Genomic DNA, 18294 nt, shown 5'->3' on the forward strand with positions numbered 1-18294 from the left:
GATCGCGACTGGAGGACTCCGACCGCCAGCCTCGGCGGGCCGGCGATGCGGTGGTCACTCCGTGTCTCGGCCCTCTCACCACAACTAAGTTTTTAGGAGTCCCAACGCCCGCAGCGCCCCGGGGCAGGGCAGGAGGCGCCGGCACCGCCCTGAGGCGCCCAACGGCCGCGCGCGAGGCTCGCGCCCCCGGCACCCCCCCGGGGCTCCGCGGCCGGCCCCGGCACGGAACTTGCCGCGGGGGCTCGCTCCCCGCCTGCCGCGGCACCCCCGGCCCAAGTTATCGCCGCGGTGCCCGAGCGAAGCGGCGGCAGGTGGGAGGCGCGCGGCCCGGGCCGCGCGATCCCCGCCCCGGTCGCCCCGGAGCTCCTTACCCAGCCCTGGCACGAAGGTGTTGAGGAAGAGGCAGATGACAGCCACGGGGAACGGCATGTAGGGGATGGCGGCGCGTAGGGGGCCCTTCTTCTCCCGCACCTGCACCACCACCCCGCTGGAGGAGCCGGCGCCCCGGCTGGGCTCCCCGGCCGCCGCGCTCTCGCCGTCTTTGGGCAAGGGATCCATGGCCGGCGCGGCCGACGCTGGCGGTGCCCCGGCGGGCTCCGAGCTGCCGCCTCCGCGCGCTCCCGCCGCTGCGCGGCCCCGCCTGGGTGCCGGCGGCACCCGCCCCCCCCCCCCCCCCACGCTCCCCCCGGCACCGCGCGCGCGCTCCCGCGGCCGTTCCCGCCCCGGCGGCGCCTCAGCGAAGCCCGGTCGCCTCAGGCGCACCCCCCCCGCCGTGCCCCGTTCCTCACACGGTCCTTTCCTCCCTGCAGGGCCGGTGGCAGCGCTAAAAAAACGCTGCCTGCCCCTCGTATTTTTAAAAATAGCTGCCTGCAGGTGTAAGAGGAGCTGTAAATGAAGCCCACGCAGTTAGCCGCTCGTTTGTTGTCTGAAAAAGCGCTGTCAAGAGGGAGAGGGGAAGGGGGGGAGAGCCACAAGAGTTAGAGGAGAAAATAAAAATACACGCCCCACAAGTTAATCATGGCTTGGGATAATGTGGGAATGTGTCTTCATTAACATCAGTACTGCAAAGTGAAATATCCCTTTGTAGGGCTGGTATTTATTCAGCACACAGTAAAATGGGAAATGGTAATAAGGCTTGAATGTGTCTGTAGTTAGAAATGATGGCGAGGCTGGGCGTTGCAGACGGCTTTCAGCAAAGGAGCTGGGAGAAATATTAAAGGCATTAATCCTGATGCAAAGCATAAGTGTGATATGCATACAGGATTTCTGCATGAGAGGTAGTCCGTGTCTTACCGCACGCTTTAAAACTGTATTTTCACTAGAGGAGTTCCTGTTAGGTATCTATGGCAGGGGGGCTTGAACTAGGTGATCTTAGAGGTCCCTTCCAACACAAGTCATTCTCTGATTCTGTGATCACCTACTTCCAACACCCCTGCCATAGGCAGGGATGCCACCCGCTAGATCAGCTTGCCAGGGCCTCGTCTAACCTGGCCTTGAGCACCTCCAGGGATGGGGCATCCACAGCTTCTCTGGGCAACCTGTGCCAGTGCCTCACCACCCTCTGAGCGAAGAATTTCCCCCTAACATCTAGTCTAAATCTGTCCTCATTTAGCTTAAGACCATTTCTCCTTGTCCTGTCATTATCTGATTGAGCAAAGAGTCGCTCTCCATCTCTTTTATAAGTCCCCTTTAAGTACTGGAAAGCCGCAAGGAGGTCTCCCCAGAGCCCTCTCTTCTTTAGGCTGAACGTCCCCAGCTCTCTGAACATTTCTTTGTAGGAGAGGTGTTCCGGTCCTCTGATCAACTTCATGGCCCTCCTCTGGACCGGTTCTAACAGCCCCACATCCTTCTTGTGCTGGGGGCCCCAGACCAGGACTCAGCACTCCAGGTGGGGCCTCACAAGGGCAGAGCAGAGGGGGTCAATCCCCTCCCTCGACCTGCTGTCCACTCCTCTGTTGGTGCAGCCCAGGACACAGTTGGTCTTCTGGGCTGCAGATGTGCACTGCCTGCTCATGTTGAGCCTTTTGTCCACCAGAACACCCGAGTCCTTTTTTTTTTTTTTCTTCTTTCTCTCCTATGAAAAGGGAGAAAACCTGCAAGTTGAATACGATTGACATAACCTAAAGTAACTACAGGTCAGTTTCTTTGAAATACACCCCACTGCTGAGCTTGGATCCATTCCTAAGCTGTCATCTTAAGTAGCATACAAGCATGTTAGGAGAGATATAACAACACAAATCAAATGATGGGTGTTATTGACAAAAACAATAAGCTAAGCAGAGCTATTGCTCACTGACAGTCCCATGGGGGCAGGAAGGGATCTGCAGTCTGCACTCTGATTATACCCTTATAAATCCAGTAGTGCACAGCATGTTGCATCTGAAAGCAGAGTTTGTTTCAAGGAGTCCAGTTTTCTCTGAACAAAAGAGATCAATTAAATCCATTCAGATTAGAGTTCTTGGATCACAGATATGAGAGAGTCATTAACAAATCCATTCTATCAGTTGAAAATGGAGATGGCAAGGAAGAAGTATACTTCTGTGCAGATGAATGCTTTATTCACCCAGTACTACTTGTAGACTCTGTTCTGACTGGACTGTAACGGCACTGAGACCTCATAAGTTGTTCCCATCTTACAGATGTCAGGCAGTTCTGTGAGGCTGGATTTGACTCAATGGACCCTTCCTAGTGCAGATGAGAACTACATTTATTGCTTACAGAGTACGTAAGTATATCCTGCACTCACAAGACTCCAGACAAGTTTTGTTACACACTTCAGACTGACAAATCAAGCTGAAGTGTATTGTTTGTGCCAAATCTCACAGAAATCCTGCACCGATTCCAGAGGGAGCAGTAGTAGTTTCATATTTATTAATTCATCTTCTGTTTGGAGTTTTTCTCTGTCAAAATAACAGAAAGTCTTGTTCTTTCTGTAAGTTTCTATTAGCCTAAAACTTTTAATGGTGGCACTTGTGGCTGTGTTCTGCTTTGTCCTGAGAGTATGTGATACTACCAGGATCACCAGGAGGTACTCCAGGCTCTAGCATGGCATCACCGTCCCTGGGGGTGTTCAAGGAGAGGTTGGACGTTGTGCTTAGGGACATAGTTTAGTGGATGACATTGGTGGTAGGGGGATGGTTGGACCAGGTGATCTTGGAGGTCTTTTCCAACCTTAATGCATCTATGATTCTATGCTCCATCTTAAATGAAGCTCCGATTCAGATCAGATTCCTTGCTACTTATATAATACTTTCTTAGTAAAAGCTGGCTCAGACAGGATTAAATGTTATATTTTGTAAGACAGTCTTTTCAGAAAGCTGTGAAATAGAAAAACATATGCTGCTCCCCTTTCTTAAGTTTCCCTTAAATCATGATGCCAACAGAGGCTGATTTACCAGCATATATAAGTTTTGATCTTGGAGAAAGGCACCTATTTGACAGCTGTGAGGAATGAGATCTTCTATTTAACCAACATGAGAGCAGTGTAAATGCATGTCTTCCTCATACTGTTGTACCCCTTATCTGGAAGGAACAATTTTAAAAATGAGTTACAAGTCCAAAAAGTACAAGCATTTCAGTCCTTGTCTCACTGCTACAATTTTCCACAGCTTTGTAATGTCAATTGATGTGAAGTCAACAGCTACTGCGATACAGGTCACATCTGAATAGATAGAAGCAGTAAGCACTGCTGGTTAGCTCAGGGATTTCCAGGGGGATGGAGAGCGTTATATGTAGAGTGTAAGGAGTTTTATATTGTTTTACACGTGGCTGCCTGATTCCTGGTCTGTGTTGAAAGCTTTTGTCCCTCTCTTTGGGGAACAGCATTAGCTCTCTGGTGTCTTTCGAAGTGTAGATATCCTCTCCAAGAGTTTAACAGTTTCAACGAGATGTGCTGAGAACAAAGGCTTTTGCCTGAGTTTGCTTTCTTGAGTTAACTGATGGGCTGTGAAATGTAAGGATCAGAGGTGTTTTGTTGTTTTGTCTTGTGATATAACCCGGTGGGCTTCAAGGTTTCCAGTGGAGATGGGACTCAGTGAACAGTCATCCTGTGAGCTCTTTTAGGTGTGGAAATCTCTCATAGGTGTGGAAAAAAACACTGTAGAACCTATGTCCTCTGCTTTCTGTCAGTAGAGACAGGCCTGATATTCACATGTTCTTCAGTAGGTCTTTTGTTATGGTCAGGAGAAGATTTATCTATGCACAGTTAAGTAGTTACTGCAATAAGAACTTTCTCTGATGCTGCCAAGTCTGTATCTCTCTTATGAGCAAGTAGGAGACTTAATTTTCTGGGACTGTACTTGCCCATTTTATAAATACTACGCTGACATGCACCAGAGAGCTACAAATCATAGCAATATTCTGTGGCTATTAGGAATTAAAATAGGAGAGAAACAGTATTTTTTTTTCAAGCTTGTTCAGCAAAAGAGGAAATAGCAAAGCTTCACTTGAAGCATAATGCACCCAACTAATTCTGGCACGAGATGAGAATGTAAAAGTGAAAATTAGCATAACCAAGAAAGCAATAATGACAGAAGCTGTTTCTCAGGCAATGAGAGATGATATGTGTAGCATGCAGAGGGAGTGAATGCCCTGTTGGGGAAGGACATGTGGGGAGGGAGGCCAGTGACCTCCTGGTTCTTCGTTTATTTCAGCAATTCAACTAACTGTAAAAGAGGTTTTTATACTATCAGGCTGAACCACTGCTCCCTAAGATATATTTATTTTCTTCCTGAGATCTATCTGCTTCTTACCTGCCCTTCCTGCTGGAGTTGGAAAATTATTTTAAATTATTTCTTGGCATAAAAACCGAAACTTGCTTAAGTTCATTTTAATCTAGAATGCAATCAGTGTTGCATTTGCTGATCTCTATTTGAGTTGTTCTTGCCCATGGGAAGAATATAGCCGGTACATTAATTGAGAGTTGAGTCAAGTGCAATGGTGACTAGACAGGAAACATTCTGTAAATCCTGAAAGGGGTGTTTACAGTGGAGATTATTACATTTCTGAATTTCCCAGGCTACATAGATTCTGGATAGATGACTGGAGAGCACAAGGAAAGAGAACAGCATTGCTGCTTTCAGTTTTCAAAGGCTCAGGGAAGACCAGCCTCCATTTTCAACCCTTAAGTATAACTGTCTGATTTAAACTGATATATATATATATTTTTTTTTTTTGAGATTGTAGTTGTTGGTGTCTCTCTTCATCCCCAAATGATATTCTGCACAAAAGGAGGCCTATAGAACATGCACTGGGCTCTGTGTCAGAAATAGCTGCCAAAAACTTCACTCCAGCATACAATTCTCCAGGGCTCTATAGGAATGTTGGCTGAGCCAGCCAGAATACTTATTAACGGTGCAGTAGTAGAGAACTGCCCAGTCATGTCACCAGAGACTGACATTCAATCCCATGATCTCACCATAAGCATCCTAGTACTTTATCTGCAAGACATCCCAAGTTCTTCCTCTCTCATGTGAAACTTTGGTCTAGTTACTTGAGAACCTTTGCCCTGATGAACAGACTTCCACATTAGATTTTACTGCATATAAAAGAGCATTTCTAATATCCAATTAAACTAGAAAATCCATGTCTAACAGATTTAAGTATGATTCCCCATCTAGTCATTATCGTTAATGAAGTCATAACTTCCTGAGTGGTTCTTGTGTGCCCTTAATTAGTGCCTCCGTTCCATATCCACCCCCTCGTTGTGGAAGTCAAGCTGTGGATTTCTTCCTGGTTTTTGGATCCTGCATAAACCTCAGTATATACTAGCACCTTTTGTCCCAGAAGCAGTGTCAGCATCCCTCGTACTCAACTACCAGGAGAAAGTGAAGAGCAGTGTTCTCCAAAGGTACATTCTGCCTTTAGAGACGGCTGCCTCACATACACAGCATTATGACTGAAACAGCATGAAGTTTTTTCCCATGAGAACCAGGATCCTCCTGATTTCTCCCTCCTGCTCCTGTGGCACACACAGCATGGCTTTTTCCTGAGGCCAGGCAGGGTTTATTTCACTCAGTTGCCGATGTGAAACTGGCAGGGTAAAGCATGATGGACCTTGCTCCTTTGATTCATATGCCACCGCATTTTTTTAGTTAATTGCTTGATTTTTCTCAGACAGATCCCATCTGGCCCTGATGTTTTGTCAGCCTTGTGACATTCTAAAAAAAATTTATAACTATTTTTGGCATGATCTCAACTTCTGACAGCATCTCTGCTTTCTTCCCTAGAAAAATATATGGCTGTTCTTGGCATCTTTTCCACATTCCCCATTCCTTATAAACAGTGTGCAGAAAACTTGTTTTTATCAGTGTCTGCTCCTTCTGTGTATGACTTACCCTTCTACCCTTCTGAAGAGCCGTGTCCTCAAACCTGTCATGTTCTCAGGCTATCTCTAATCCTTCATCGGGGGAAGCATTTGTGCAGTGGTCAGTCTCTACTTGCTGCTTTGCTCATCAGCTTCCCATGTACTTCTGATTTCTTTGTTATATGTTTTTGCTGACCTAAGGTAGCCTGCCCAGGACTTTAATCCTAAGTTGCCTTTTAGCACATGGAAGGGGAATACTTGTAGTGACAATCTTTGCAATGGCTACAGATGCCATATAACGTTGCAAATGAAGCACAAGGGATTTAGTCCTTAATCTTCCTAGGACAGATGGATCTTATCCTAAAAATCCTTAAAATCACGGTCAAATGATCCAGGAGTAGAAAACGCACCTTTATTCAGGTAAGCAAAGAGATCAACAGAAGATTTGCTTGCTTTATATGCATATTTAGGCAAAGAGTTGTGATCTGACTGCATGGAAGGCTTTTCGGTCCTGTTTACAAAGGCACGACTAGATGGCTCCTGAAGCTAGGGCTGGTTGAATTCTCTCATATCTATCACTGACCCTATATTAATGGAGAGCAAGATATCTAGCAAGTTGTCAGCTGCGTGCCTGGAAGAGAGAGGCAGCAAACAGACTTCAAAATCACAACCAATTGTGATTCTGCAGAAGTCTGTCACTACTGTCAGGGACCAAAGCGATCGGATACCTTCTGTCAGCCTAGGAATATGACAATACTCTAGGAGAGTTTCTGAAACTTCCCCAAAACTTTCATGTATCAGTAGATTTGTTATCATTTGAAACTTGCTGTCCTTTCTATAGGCACGAGCAAATACATCTGCCTATGTACTGTGAGAGTCAGGGGGAAGAAACATCCCATAAAAACCGTATGTATTGATGACACCAAGGTTGCGTCAACTGTAAGAACCGACAGTAGCAATAGGAGGAATATTGGGAGCCAGAGGGAAAATTGTGTGGGCAGGGTCTCTCCATATTTTCAAAATTCAGTCTCTTAGCAACAGCAGGCCCAATGGGTTTGGTGCTGCTTGCTGGGTGTGTGCAGTCCCCTTCGTCAGATGAAGAAGAGCAGGAAAGATTTAGCACAGAGGAGATGGGGGAGGAAGAGTCAGTAAGAACACGAACCATATCGTACTTGGAGAGAAATGGTAAAAGATGTTTTGCCTGATATACAATCATCAACGAATAGGTTATTCCTCCAGAGGCAATGGGATGCTAGTGAGAAAAAGGTTGTGCAGGGTTCCAGAAGGAAATGTGGGTGCAATCTTGGGAATAGTTTGTATCCTTTTCACTTTATGATCCCTACTGGGGCTCTCTACAAAGGTAGACATTATTAACTGTTATTTGAATCAGGCAGCTCACCTGCTGTGTTTGTTGACTCACCCATGCCTTGTCTGCAGGACAGTAGCGTTAGCCCTGAAGCCTCCTCTTCTCACTATCCTGTTGTTGTATCGCAGCACAATTCCTACAAGAGCAGAGGCTGATACTAAGCTTTAGTGTGTCAGCCATTCAGATGCCCAAGTTCCAAGTCTTTCTTTTGCATTTCACCTTCTTGATTCATTGGCTTCCGAGGGTTTCTCCCTCTGTATTTCTTGTGCCTGGTGATTTTGGTCGTCAACAGCTATGAGCTGTGTGTCGCACCAAGGTATGTGTTCCTGTGTTCCAACTACATGTGCTATAGCAGTGACCTTGGTGATGCCAATGTGTATATTAGAACATAGATCGAATTGCATGTTAAGTCATTTCCCACATCATTGCTTTCTTAGAGGACTGAAACATGGTGTAAGGTTGTTGTGTAGCAGGTAGGCTATGTTTTTCCTTCAGGCAAAACAGCCTCTTTGAGACTTACGTATTTTATATGCAATCACAGTAGGAAAGGAGAGAAAAAAGGAGAAGGGAGGAAAGGAAGATGGGACATGAGTTAAAATGTTTTGCTTAAACTCATTCCTCCTACTAGAAAAAATATCAATGTATTCTTTTCTCTGGAACAGTGCCATTTGCTTCTTTATACCTGGAGAGGCATTGTGCTAAAGCCATTACGAAACATTACAGGTGGTGATGGCGTGAAAGCAGTGTAACTGCAGATTCTGAAGAGCCTCTTTTTCATAGCCACCAGGCTGATGCTGAATTAAAGAGCCTTTAAAATGGAAGTATTATTTCTTCCTTACTTTCATAACTTTCCTATTCCTCTAATGTCATAATAGCACATTGTATTGTGTTTACATGGCAAGGGTTTGGCAGCAGGGGAGCTGCAGGAGTGGCCTCTGTGAGAAGAGCCCAGAAGCTGCCCCATGTCAGATCTTGAAGTTAGATCTGTAGTTTTCAGACTGGCTGGTAAAGTTGGCCTCAGCTTCTCTGCAAACACAGGCTCTGAATTCTCTTCCAGATCTAATCCAGGTCTAGCTCTGAGTGCTGTTACATATCTTATGCCACAAATTTCCTAGTCAATATGTTGACATTTTCTTAGAATTGCAGGTCTATCAGCCTTCCGCTCCCCTTCCAAAATGTGACTGAAATAGATACTTTTCAGATGTTTGGTTTTGTAAGGGAAAATTCTTCACTGCTTGCAGGAAGGGTGACAGGAGATGATCTGACAGGCTGTATTCCATATCTAATTTTTCTGAGGGGAGAGGTCTTCCACAGGTACTGCATATCTGCAACTGCCATTGATTCTAGGTGTGACAGGATAAACTGAAATGTGAAGAGACTTGATTACTATGGAGTATGGAAGCTCACTGTGACTTTTGGAGCATGACTGTCCCATAATGATCACTTTTTGAAATCACCGAGTCTGTATTACAGCAGAGAATCTGACCCACAGGCTTACCCCCTTCCTGAGAAACCTGTTCTGTCTCACATCACCCAAGCAAGAGAAAAATCTACAAATAGCTCTGAGCTGACATTTCTACTGGTGGTGCCAGAGACAGGACAGAATCCAGCTCATTCCTTCCTTCTTGCTGTTTCATTAGTAAAGATAAGATTTACAAATACACATAGAACAGATAAACTGAGGAAGAAAGCCTTTTATAAACTCAGATTTCTAATTTGCTATTTAAGGTATTTTCAGCAAACTCTGTTTCCAAAGACTGCAAGGGAGATGCTGTCAAAACATCCCATGGTTATTGTATTGCTCAGGCAGTGTTGAGAAGGTAAGGGCAGTGTTTTCTACAGCATTGTCATGAGCAAAGAGGAATTACAGCAACATAACCCTGCTGAGAGACTTAGTTGTTTTAAGAGGGTATGAAAACTGACTTGCAGCTGATATTAGCATCAAGATGGAAAATAACCTTGTATTTATACTCAGTATGTATTCTATAATGTCCAGTACTGGAATCCACACTTAGTCAGAAATACCTAGACAGTGAAAAGGAGGTTCACCGTGAAGTACACAAAGATGTCCTTATTGTAGACTTCCATAAAATGACCCACTTCTGACTTTCAGCAGGCCTGCATCGTTTCTGGAGTTTTGGTTTTCACATTTGAATGCTCTGAAACAATTCAAGGCTTTTGCCCAGTGTTACGCTAAACTAAGTAAGAGATTGAATCAGAGCTCTGGATCATAACTATGCGTGCCTAAAGGACAAATCCAAACATGAACTTTCTATGCAGGGACCATCTCAAGAACAGTTTATTCTAATGTCACAAAGTCAACTTCACTATTTAACAGTTTAAGGGTACAGATGTATTTCTTCAACAGCAGAGCAAACACACTTTACCTTGACCATACGTCCAACCCAGAAATGTCTCAGGAGACAACAGATCTCATGTAACACAAGTCAGGAATGTGAGCAGCCCTTTGTACATTGGACATTGTCTCCTTGTGTACATCAGTGCACAAGCTACACTGTTGTTTGCACAGTCCTGAGTATTATTTGCTGCTGTAGTCTTACTATTTTCCAAAAGGAGATTTTTAAAGTTTTGCCTTTTCTAAATGACCAACACAAGCATTTGCATTTCATCCTCTTTCAAATTCAGCAACAACACGTGAGCCTTTAAAGTACAGATACTGCAGCAGTGTTTAACCTAAATGGCATTTCTAAGCAAACACCCACAGAGTTATTAGGCATTTGCTCAACACAGTACATCCATTTTACATTAGAAGGATGAAGCTGAGACCCATCTGCTTTTTAAATATTATTTGGCTCAGTCCCCCAAAGCAATAATAATAATAATAATACCAAAGTAGTGTTTTGTGATTCTCTGCTAAGAGATTTTTACAAGATTATTTTTTTTCTTTATCTCTCTAGCAGTACTTGACATGACCCAAAGCTGTTTGTAACACAACTGCCTCACTAGGAGACTGCTTTTTCAGAAGTACTTTAACGTAAGTTAGTAGTAGTGTAGAAAAGAATATATTGGTTTCTACAGTATCCGTGTGCCTTTCTAATGAAAGGAAAGCTCTGCTCAAAACTTCCCTTGGGTAGATGGGGGAAATGATGTAGCTTTCTGTGGGGGAACCTTACATGCAAGCCAAATTTTAAAAATGGTCCGTTTTTAAAGCAAGGAACTTGAACAGCTTCAATATTTAAACAGTTTTGTGACATTGTCATAATATCTGAAATTGTTTTAAAAGTATGTGTGACAAAGTCCATTTTTAACATTAAAAGCAAAGAACTCTACTAAGTAGTACTGAGGCTAGAGAAGTATCTGTATTTAGGTGAAAATAATAGAGCTGAGTTCAAGTAATTTAGTGTCCACTTCTTTGTTAATGAAAATCAAACTTCTGTACCACAAGACAGTATATTTTACTTGTAAAATGAAATGCTATTCCCTTTGAAGCTAATGATGATTTTGCTTTGACTGTAGTGAATAGAGTGTTTCAGCTATATTCTTTATGAGAGCACTGTGACAGGGATGTACAACAGTTTTTCAGAAGCAAAAGAAAGGTGTGTTAGTTAGAACAAAATAATGTATTGTTCTCTAATTTATTTACACTGTAAGTGAACCTTCAACACTAATTCAAATTCAGCCAATAAGCCAACATAGGAAGAATCAGCCCACGTTACTGAAATGTGTCAAATCTGTAAAACCTCAAAAATAAGGAGACACCTTAACTGCAGCCAGTCCTACCTAAAGCATCCATATCCACAAACAGATATATTAGAATTTATTCTTCAAAGCAGATATTCTCTGCGCAATCCCAACATACTGCTGCAACAATTTATTCACTGAGCTCAAGTGTGGATTTCTTAGCCAGTTGATTTAAGGCCAAGGCAGCTATTAAATCATTTACTGCAAAAAATGTGATTCAGGGTACGCTTTTGGCTGAAAGGACAGAGAATTTGGTACTTTAGATGGAGCTAAGCCCCAGCCCTAAGATTTTGACAATCACTGCTGTAATTTCCAAATCCAACTTCCTTTCCTGCATGTCCTCACAGTAAGCCTAACACATTTGTTGACTCTCAATCACCAGTGTGGGTTCAGTGATTCACACACTAACAGCCTTTGTATTCACTTATATATGTGTTCGTACTTAATTCTTACTCCTTAGTTTCTAACAATGTTGTTCCACCTCTGTATGAAGTTAATGAACCCCAAGATGGGAAGGAGAGTGTAAAGTGTAATTCCTTAAGGTAGACAGTGGGCTTTTAACTGTGTATTGTTGTGTGTTACAAAACATAATGCTTTCAATTAGGTAATTTTTAGTCTTTTCTGGACTTGAGTAGTTGTTCTTGTCAGGTACCAGACAAGGTATTAGTTATTTTTTTTCAAATAAATAACAAGGATGCAATTTTTGACACCATGGTCCAAAAAAAAAGTAGCTTTAAAATCCATAAAACTTTTTCAAAAGAAACCATAAAGGTTAAAACTACCAATCTCCAACAGGCAAATATTGATTATACAGAATAGTTCTTGAAAAAGAGTCTGCAGCATTGATGTTCAATAGATTGTATGCTAGGGGTTTCAGCAGTCAGAGACCACAAAAAAATCAGCCTTTATTTCCTTACTAATGACAACAAAATCCTGTTGACATCAATGAGTAGGCCAAATTCATCACTCGTGATTCACACTATTGGGTCTTTGTCCTCCGTCACATTATTTCTCTGCTTGGCCTGCTCCTTGAGACAACTTATTCTTTTTTGTCCTTTCAAATCATTATTCCCCTTTCGTACTGCTATCAGGTTAATGTAACAAATACTGCCATTTGGGTGCCATAAGGCTTTTCACTCAATGATTAAAATGTACTCTTGGAATATTAATTAAATCTGAAAGCACCCAGATGAAGTCAGTAAGTAGCACATAGAGATCAATTTCTCTCCGGACATCTCCTTAATTGAGTTTAGCACTACTACATAATGCTTCAGGATAGAGAGTAAAGAAATGGTGAGCTTACTTGAAGCCACATGGGATTTAACTTGCCAATATCCCATTTATTAAAGGAAAACTAGTTTTGATGGTTTAGAATACATCCAGTGGGGCTATTTCCATATCTGGTAGTGTATATAGTTGCAAAAGTAAACACCATGTCTGTGGTTTGATTCCCTTGTGGAGAACTCAGAGAAAGACAAGCTGTGCTCCCAACTAGCCTGTATAACCCAAAGAAAAGAGGAGTTCTAGGCTGTTCTCCAACTTCTTCACGGAGAGGTTGGTTGTTCTTACCTTCCTCGGGGTTTTACTCTGAAGAGTAAAAGAAAATTAGAAAACCTAGAAGCAATTAGCTAATCCAGGAGCTATTAAATAACATGTTTCTGAGTATGTTGCTTTTAACTAGTATTGTTTTCATTAGAAAACAGATGTAGGTATCAGGCATGTTAAGAATTGGTACAATGGAAATTGAATTGACATTTTTGTCAGCAATAAATTAAAATGTTCTGCTTTCTGCAACTGCCAGTTTGTCATACTTTGCACAGGAACATCAGAAAGGCTATACTTGCTCAGAGTAAAGGTCCATCTGGCTCAACATCCTGTCCCTGGGCAGTGGCCAAGAAAGGATGCCTGGGGTGAGTATAAGAACAAGGAAAATCAATAGCAATTCTTCCTCAGAATATATCTCCAACCTTCAGTTGCCAGTGACTGGGCAACTTCCAGTCTTACTGTCTCAGTGCATTTTCTAAGACTAAGAGAGTCTAATTTGACATTGATACAAAGGGTATCAGGCTTTGTAGGTCCTGTGACATCTGTTAGTGATGCCCAGAGAGTTCTCAAAGAAGAGAAGATGTTTGGGTACCCCAGCTAGCCTGTTTAGCTCAAGGACAGCAGCAGTTCTTGGCTGTTCTCCATCTTGTCACTTTCCATTGTTGACAAGCATCTTTCTGTTCAAACACTGGATACACTACCAATGTTCTCAACATCTTCTCTCACCAGCCACTGGCTCTCCTTTCTTTTTCTCTCATCAGGCACAGCTGAACCACTTCTCCTTTGCTGCACACACCTTCAGGCTGACTATAATGAGTGAGGAGGGAGGATAAGGCCAGCCGCCCTCACAGTATTTCTAGCAAGAATGGGAGCAGGTCCTGCAGGAGCCCATGCACTGGCCTACTGAGCTCCCCAAGACTGGAATACTGGAGCTGCTTGTGAAATTAGTCCAGGTAAGTGTATCTGCATGTTCATGGGTAGACCTCCCAGCACAGAGTTTTCCTATAAAGATCTTGACTGCGTAAGGTCTGTGCAGAAGGTCAAGCCAGCTTGATATAGCTCCCTACAGGAATGATCCAGAAAGATTACAGGTGATCAGAACCTTGTAGTGCAGGTGAGAAAAGCAAACACCCCATCAAACATGAAGTAGCTCATCGGGGAGTCATATCCTATCGTGTTTTAAAATTAACAGCCATTTTATTGTTTCCATGGAAACACTGAGGCAACTTAACAGTTTGCTGTGCAGTTGACAGACTGGTAAAGCTCTGAAGTTGGACCTTTAAACAAACTAAAGCTTTCAGGTGCAATATTGTGTAACTTTTTAAAGTGAAATTGAAAAGTTGGTACACTTTACAGGTGGAGCATGTAACTGTAGTGGGAGAGTGCACCCAGGAGAAAAATTCTCAGCTGTGGTGTTAATAGGTCATTAGTATGGGCTTAATTTATTACAGAGCTTTTCTTGTTAGTGCCTTGCTGTGGGTATAATTAAAGGGGTGTAATATGTATATTAGTAAAGACCCTAGAATGATTTGCTATGTGGCTCATGTTTGGTCCAAATTACTGCCATGCTCTTCATTGTGTCAGCAGAATACAGGCTTGTAGGTGGTTTAAAAATAAGGTTGCTGCCCTAGGGAGGGACTTAAGGATATAAGCATACAAAAGTAATGTGCGGTCAGTACCTGTCTCACTTTCTCCACGCAGCAGACTGTGCACACGTGAGTACACCCATGATGGATATGGATGCCATGGATAAGAACTGGACCAAGATTCTCTAGGCTTTTTATACCAGTTACTGAACAGATGGTAAGCTACCATTGTTGTTATTCATATTCCAGCCTCATGGAGCAGGGTTGTGAGCTAGCAATTTCTTTTTGCCAGCTTGGGACCAACAGATCTTGAAAGGTCACAACATTACTACTATTCCATTAATCCCTAGAGACCCACAAAGACTGGGGCTACTTGTACTAAGTACCTACACAGGATAGAGGCTAGTATGAATCCCTTGTCCCCAATAGTTTAAGTAAATATGGATCTAATGTTGGCATTGGCCTGTGAGCTATATATAAAAGATCCTGAAATCCTTTGTGCTGATCCCAACATACCTTTTTGCTGAAAGGGACATTGTTTGTGTATGATCGGGTGGGTGGTCTGTGCCCCCAGCTTCTTCTGGCAATAACTGTTCATCACACACTCCAAATTTCCTGCAGTGACCTGCTGAAAGTGATTTACCTGTACTCATTTCATGTTGTGCAGGAACAGAGTATATGTGTGTATGTAGATGATTAGTATGTTTGTTGTGGGGCAATAGGGACATCTGGTTCAGGCATGATCACTTTTAAAGCCACTTTAGTGTGATATCAGGTGTTTAGCTGATGATACCGATCATGTCGGGTGAGTACAAAAGGCCGTAAAATATCTTGGTGAAGTCAAAGCTGATCTGAGACCTTAAAACCACAAGCGTTGTTTCTGCTAGACAGCACGATGACAGAAGCTGCAACAAACCATTCTTATATAATGAAGCAATTTATGTTTACCCAGTCTTGCAAGTTTTTGAAAACACAGCTTTCTCAGGCTTTCCACTGATAACACTTCGAGGCTTTTTCAGGGAAAGTATGATAAATAAGCAGTCACTATTGAAAGCACGTGTTTCATCATCGTTTTTTACTCCTACCCCTGATAGTTATCCCCCCCTAAAAAGAGAGCTAAGTAATGAAACTTACAGCTTTTCCAATCCATTTTTTTTTATCCTAATCTTCCTGAAATATTATATTACAAAAGCCGCAGCAGCAGACTCCTCGGACAAAACTGTGCCACGCATACAAATTAAAAATAAATTATAAATGGCTCTGTACAGGAAAAAATGTGATTCTTCCCATCAAAGCATTGAATGAACTAAGGAGAATGTCTCCTATGGCTTGTAGAGACACTTGAGAAGGCTACAATTTGTCTTGCTAAAGAAGCAACAAGTAATATTTGTGGACAAATTATGCTTTGCTCTTTGCAAAACAAGAATGGAACTAGAACTCTTTAAACTAGTAATGTGGAAAAATAAAAATGATTCCTCAATCTGTATTCCAGGTACATAGGGCTGTCGCACAGAGGGGTTTGAGATCCAGACGTGAAATTGCACATCTTGAAATTTGGCATCCCAAGCCCCCCTCTGTGATAACAGCAGAGGACTCAAGGACTCTGAGTGGTTGTGTTTATACTGAGACTTCAATGCCAGGAAATGCCAGGAGTACGTGCAGAGAGAGTGATCAAGCACTAACTGCATTAGCACCCATCTAAGTGTGCAAATGAGTATTTCTGAAATCACCTGATCTTAATGCACTCATAGGGAAGAGAGAATGCTCAGAGCATTACGTGAGCAGTGTTCAGCTGTGGCCAAAATTAAAAATCCTGTGTGCCCAAATTCACAGGTATGTCGAGCACCTGCAGCTTCCCTCTACATTCTCTGGAAACTGCAGGAGTCCCCTGGATGGTCTCTTAACAGCAATTATTCACAAATGTCAAAGAGAAATAAAACCTCTAGCAGGCTATTGTTGTTCCAGGCCAGTGAAACTACAAAAACAGTGAATCATAAGAAAGATGTAGACCTATTGGAGTAGGTCCAGAGGAGGGCCACAAAGATGATCAGAGGGCTGGAGTACCTCTCCTGAGCAAACAGTCTGAGTCTTCTCAGACAGACTGAGGGTTTTTCAGTCTAGAGAAGAGAAGGCTCGAGAAAGACCTACCAGTGCCTAAAGGGGGCCTACAGGAAAGCTGGGGAGGGACTCTTTGTCAGGGAATGTAGCAATAGGACAAGTGGTAATGGTTTTAAACTAGAAGAAGGTAGAGTTAGATTAGACACTAGGAAGAAATTCTTTACTATGAGGGTGGTGAGGCAGTGAAACAGGTTGCCCAGCGAAGCTGTGGACGCCCCAACCCTGGAAGAGCTCAAAGCCAGGTTAGATGGGGCTTTGTGATCTAGTAGGAGGTGTCCCTGCTCATGGCAGCGGGGTTGGAACTGGGTGATCTTCAAGGTCCCTTCCAACTCAAACCATTCTGTTATTCTATGATAAGTAGTTCTGTGGCTTCCCTAAGCATAGCTCTGGTATTTGTCTGAGAAATGAAATTCAGGTAACCAAGCTGGCAGGGACCCCAGCTTTGCAGAATAGGAGGAACAGAATTTGACCAGCTCAGCTTTGGGATCTGGTTCACAGTGGCAACAGGTGAGTGGCAGAGCAGGGCTGAGAAGGGGATGGAGCAGGTCCAGCTCTGAGCTGCAGGTGGTTGTGAGATAACACAGCTGGGACCTGAAATCATAGTACAAGTCCCCTTTAGACTTCTTTTTGGAATTTATTTTGCATTTAGACTTTTTGACTGGAGAAAGAAATTGATTTTAAAAAAAGGTTTTATTTGACTCGAATTTGCAAGCACTTTGCTGTAGCAGAAGCAGTTGTCCAGTCCTGTGAATAACTACTGTCTTTTACCTGCAAAGGTCTTTCACTTCCCCTACCAACTCTGTGGTTCCAGAGAGCTCTACTGGATATATGCTGTGGAAATCCATTTTCAGGAGATGAAAATCTGATGGAAGAGCCTATGGCTCTTGAAGAAACAAACATACCTTTGTTAAACTGTGAGTGCCTGTGGAAATGCTAGCAGAAAGTCTTTAACTGCCATGGTATTAATAGGGTAGGAAGAACTTATTATTGTAATAAGAACAAGATGGTTCTCAAAGAATAAATCATCTCTGCAGCAAACTATGCCTTAAATGCAAATCACTGTTGCAGTGACATCTCCAAACAATTATTTATAACAGGAGTAGTCAGTCAGCATAAGCTGTGGAGCTCAGTGACCCAGCAGCTGGAACGTGCTGGGAATAGTTCATAGAATCACAGAATATCCCGAGTTGGAAGGGATCCACAAGGATCATCGAGTCCAACTCCTGCCTCCACACAGGTCTACCCAAAAATTCAGACCATATGACTGAGAGCGCAGTCCAAATGCTTCTTAAACTCTGACAGGCTTGGTGCTGTGACTTGGAATGGGACTTCGGTTATTCTGCTGATAGATTGCGTGCTTGAATCAGCAGTTGCTGTAGCTCTTTACTTTTGAGACCTATAGGGTGGCTTTGGCAAAATAGTTCTGAGCCTCTTGGATCAGTACACTGACAAGCTGGGAAAAGGCATATATGTATGGCATATATGTATGGAAATGTTCACCCATCTCACAGGTGCTCTATGGCATAGTGAAATGCGGCATTCAGTTGCTTTCTTATCCTAACTGGATATGTAACTAAAATACAAAATGCATTTGAATATAATTATAACTTATACATTTTTCAAGAGAGTTATTCACCTCTGGAAAGTACAAGTGAAAGCTGTACAAGTCAAGA

General features: G+C 43.0%; 1 protein-coding gene and 1 long non-coding RNA gene across 9 annotated transcripts in view; one reads left to right on the forward strand and one right to left on the reverse strand.

Annotated features, from left to right (window-relative positions):
* Nucleotides 1-681, reverse strand: part of STUM (stum, mechanosensory transduction mediator homolog) — a 41217-nt gene extending 40536 nt beyond the window's left edge. For all 4 annotated transcript variants that reach the window (XM_080587681.1, XM_080587682.1, XM_080587684.1 and 1 more), the window contains exon 1: nucleotides 372-681. In XM_080587681.1, coding sequence (XP_080443807.1) covers nucleotides 372-558 — 187 coding nt within the window. In that variant the 5' untranslated portion in view covers nucleotides 559-681. The remainder of the gene's footprint in view (nucleotides 1-371) is intronic.
* LOC308193244 overlaps nucleotides 1-17959 on the forward strand; it is a 47008-nt gene extending 29049 nt beyond the window's left edge. For 2 of the 5 annotated variants that reach the window (XR_013949484.1, XR_013949487.1), the window contains 2 exons: nucleotides 13193-13282; nucleotides 13679-15989. This is a non-coding gene — a long non-coding RNA (uncharacterized lncRNA). Of the gene's footprint in view, nucleotides 1-13192; nucleotides 13283-13678; nucleotides 15990-17397 lie in introns of those variants that run through there. The other 3 variants (XR_013949486.1, XR_013949485.1, XR_013949488.1) reach the window with 3 other exon arrangements.
* The last annotated feature ends 335 nt before the right edge of the window (nucleotides 17960-18294 follow it).

Source organism: Anser brachyrhynchus (genome assembly GCF_964034855.1).
Source record: "Anser brachyrhynchus genome assembly, chromosome: 3".
NCBI lineage: Eukaryota > Metazoa > Chordata > Aves > Anseriformes > Anatidae > Anser > Anser brachyrhynchus.